The 2,842-nt window shown below is 41.1% G+C and overlaps 1 protein-coding gene across 1 annotated transcript in view; it reads left to right on the top strand.

Moving 5' to 3' along the window:
- The window catches only part of LOC104546967 (tight junction protein ZO-2-like), a gene marked incomplete at its 3' end in the record, with an annotated part of 17,236 nt that overhangs the window by 10,073 nt on the left and 4,321 nt on the right, over positions 1 to 2,842 (top strand). Inside the window, exons 5-6 of the mRNA XM_010192497.1 lie at positions 514 to 1,093; positions 2,661 to 2,764. Of these exons, the coding sequence (XP_010190799.1) occupies positions 514 to 1,093; positions 2,661 to 2,764 (684 nt within the window). The remainder of the gene's footprint in view (positions 1 to 513; positions 1,094 to 2,660; positions 2,765 to 2,842) is intronic.

Raw genomic sequence — 2,842 nt, 5'->3', positions numbered from 1 at the left:
GCTGAAAAACTGGGAAGAAAATGTATGTCCTCAGTCTTTAATTTTACTAAATAATGAGTGCTAGCTGGAAAAAACGGAAGTTACGTGAGGCAGATGATGTCTTACACAGACCTTGTCCAAGAATTTGCTGTCCAGATTTGCTTTTGTTAGCTGAGAGAGGCATCTACAACCCTCCCTTCTGGGGGCTTGTCAAACATTTTAGAAGTAATCTAAAAAAAGAAAAAAAAGTATTCATTACTCACACTCTTGCAGAGGTAAAAGGATGTGGTTGCTGATCTGATTTTTTGAAAAAATCTCCGTTTTCCTCCCAATTAGTAAATACTTATTCTGCACATCTAAATAATCATATTTACTGGTTGTTCTATAAATAGAACATTGTTCTTTTTCCCTCCAACCTGTATTTGAAGTGTGAAGCATATTTGGCTGCCAAATTTCACATTCTGACTATTGGAGTATTTTTGTTTTGGTTGGGTTTTGTTTTGTTTTTCATTTGTTTCTTACTGCACTGAACAGGTAGTGAAAAGACCAAGGAAAGTTCAAGCTGCTGCTCTGAGAAGAAGCCCCTCTCTTGACTATGAGGACAGAGCTCTAGACATAATGGATGATCATGCAGAATTCGATGGTAAAAGTGCTCAAAGTGGCTATAGCGACAGGAGCTGGCATAGTGGTAATGGTGGGCACAGTCAAAGCTGGGGAAACAGCCTGGATCAGAGCTACAGAGATGAACAAGACCGAGGGCGTAACCGAAACAGAGACCGCGATAGAGAATGCAGCTACAGCCACAATCGTAGTCGTGGTAGGAGTGTTGACAGGAGCTTGGATCGAGATTATGGAAGAGATCGGAGCAGGGGAAGAAGCATCGACAGGGATGGTGGCTACGAACAGAACTACGGAGGAGACTACAGCCTGCCCAGTTATAGTCATGGATCTCAACCTGATCCTAGATACGCGAGGGAGGTAAGGAGTCGAAGTCAGGACACGCTTCGATCCCGAAGTCCTTCACCTGAAACACACCGTCAACCTGAGTACCTAGGACCACAGGATCAGAATGGACCTATCAGTGTTCTCTTAACAAAAGGCAGACATAATGAAGGTAGGTATAGCACTGGGGGGAGAGGAACTGACTTTTAATACAGCATGTTATTTTTGACTGGGGAGGGAGAGGAGCTGAATATTCTCTGCTTTTACAGGTTAAGTGTTGAGTTTTCTGACTGATCGCTTAAGTTGTTCTTTCATTCTTCCTGGCTGGTCTGGGGTGCTTTTTCCCCCAGCGCCTTGATCTTCACCTTAGAACAAAGAACTAATCACCAACGTAATTTCAGTGTTTTCAAGCCACTGTGTGCTTTGGTTTTCTATTTTCTCTGCCCTATTCTGATTCTGGTGGGAAATATGGATCTGATCATGATTCAGATTACACTTAGCACACCTACAACGGGGTCAGCTACAACGGATGAAGAGTAGACTCTGGTAGTGCACTTACTTCTTCCCTTCAGTATAATTAAATTAATTCCAAGGATTGTTTGGTTCTGAATACTTCAGAATGTAGTTGAGGAATACTGAAATAGTAACAGCTGAAACAGCCTTTCCTTGCTGAGTATTGGAGTGTGTAGATGAAAGCCAAAAACCTGATCTTTTGTGGGCTGTGAAATAAGGACTCCTGTACTGTAAAGTATATCTGAGATTAGGTTGTGCCACCTTTTCTGTTTGGGTTTTTTTAAGTGGTGTGATGGTTTGTTTCTAGGAGTTTTGTGGGTTGTTGGGTTTTTTTCCTCATCTACCCTGTTATGGCTTGTAAGAATTTTCTGTTCATGCAAAGTTTATATGCCAGAGCTATCCTCCTTTTTTCATTGGCTCTGGCAAGGATCCCTTTCCCTCTGTCCTCTTCTTCCTCTCCATATAGTGTTTCCACTTGTAAAGATAATGCAGATAGGAGATTAAAAAAATACGGAAAAAATTAACGTCTCTTTGTTAAGTTTTATTTGTAGCTAGTAATTCCATAATAATTTCTGCTATTCATATGGATACTCTGCAGACTTGCTCAAATGTGGTAATTTTTAAAAGCAGATAACTTTTTCTTTCCTTCTTCTGTTGTTCTAGGATATGCGTGTTTTAAGTGTTGCCTTTTTTTTTGTTTTAAGTAGCAAATATACTAGTCCAAGTAACTTGGATCAAAGGGAAAAAAGGGCAGGGGGTGGGGGAGGAGAAAAAAGTCCTTTGCCTGAAGCAACCAAGATACTTACTGGGGTAGAGATAAGACAGGATCAGCATGGAGCAACTAATTGGTAAAAATAACCAGCTCTTCTTCTGTTGGTGTTTTTTTTTTATTGGCATTTCTGATCCACGCAAAATACGGCCCAGAGAGAGAATCTATGCCAGCATGTTAATAAGCACCTCCATAATGAAGGCACTGCTTTGCTGCTGAAGGAGCAGACTAATCATCCATCTGTGATTGTTTTTGGACTGCTGTTTGTTCTTACTGTGGTGACAGCACAGAAATAGAGTTGGCCTAGGGTTAAGTGGGTTTACTATGTCTGCATTTTGTTTCCTTTTTCTTTTCTCATGGTGTAAGGGGATGTGCTGCATGTGCACTGTGTAGTTAAAAAAAAAAATGCATCCTTGCTCATCTTCTAAGCTGCAGTGGATTATTTCCCTGATTCCAGAATATGGTCTTCGGCTTGGAAGTCAGATCTTCATAAAAGAAATGACCCATACCGGCCTAGCAACCAAAGATGGCAACCTTCATGAAGGGGATATCATTCTCAAGGTCTGTTCTGATTATACTGCTAGCACTTTAGCAGGCACTTCTGGCAGTGGTTACTCTGGAGTATGTCAAGTTCACTGT

The sequence above is a fragment of the Mesitornis unicolor genome, unplaced genomic scaffold (genome assembly GCF_000695765.1).
Source record: "Mesitornis unicolor isolate BGI_N332 unplaced genomic scaffold, ASM69576v1 scaffold28829, whole genome shotgun sequence".
NCBI classification, from domain to species: Eukaryota; Metazoa; Chordata; class Aves; order Mesitornithiformes; family Mesitornithidae; genus Mesitornis; species Mesitornis unicolor.
This window is presented reverse-complemented; position numbering and strand designations above follow the sequence as displayed.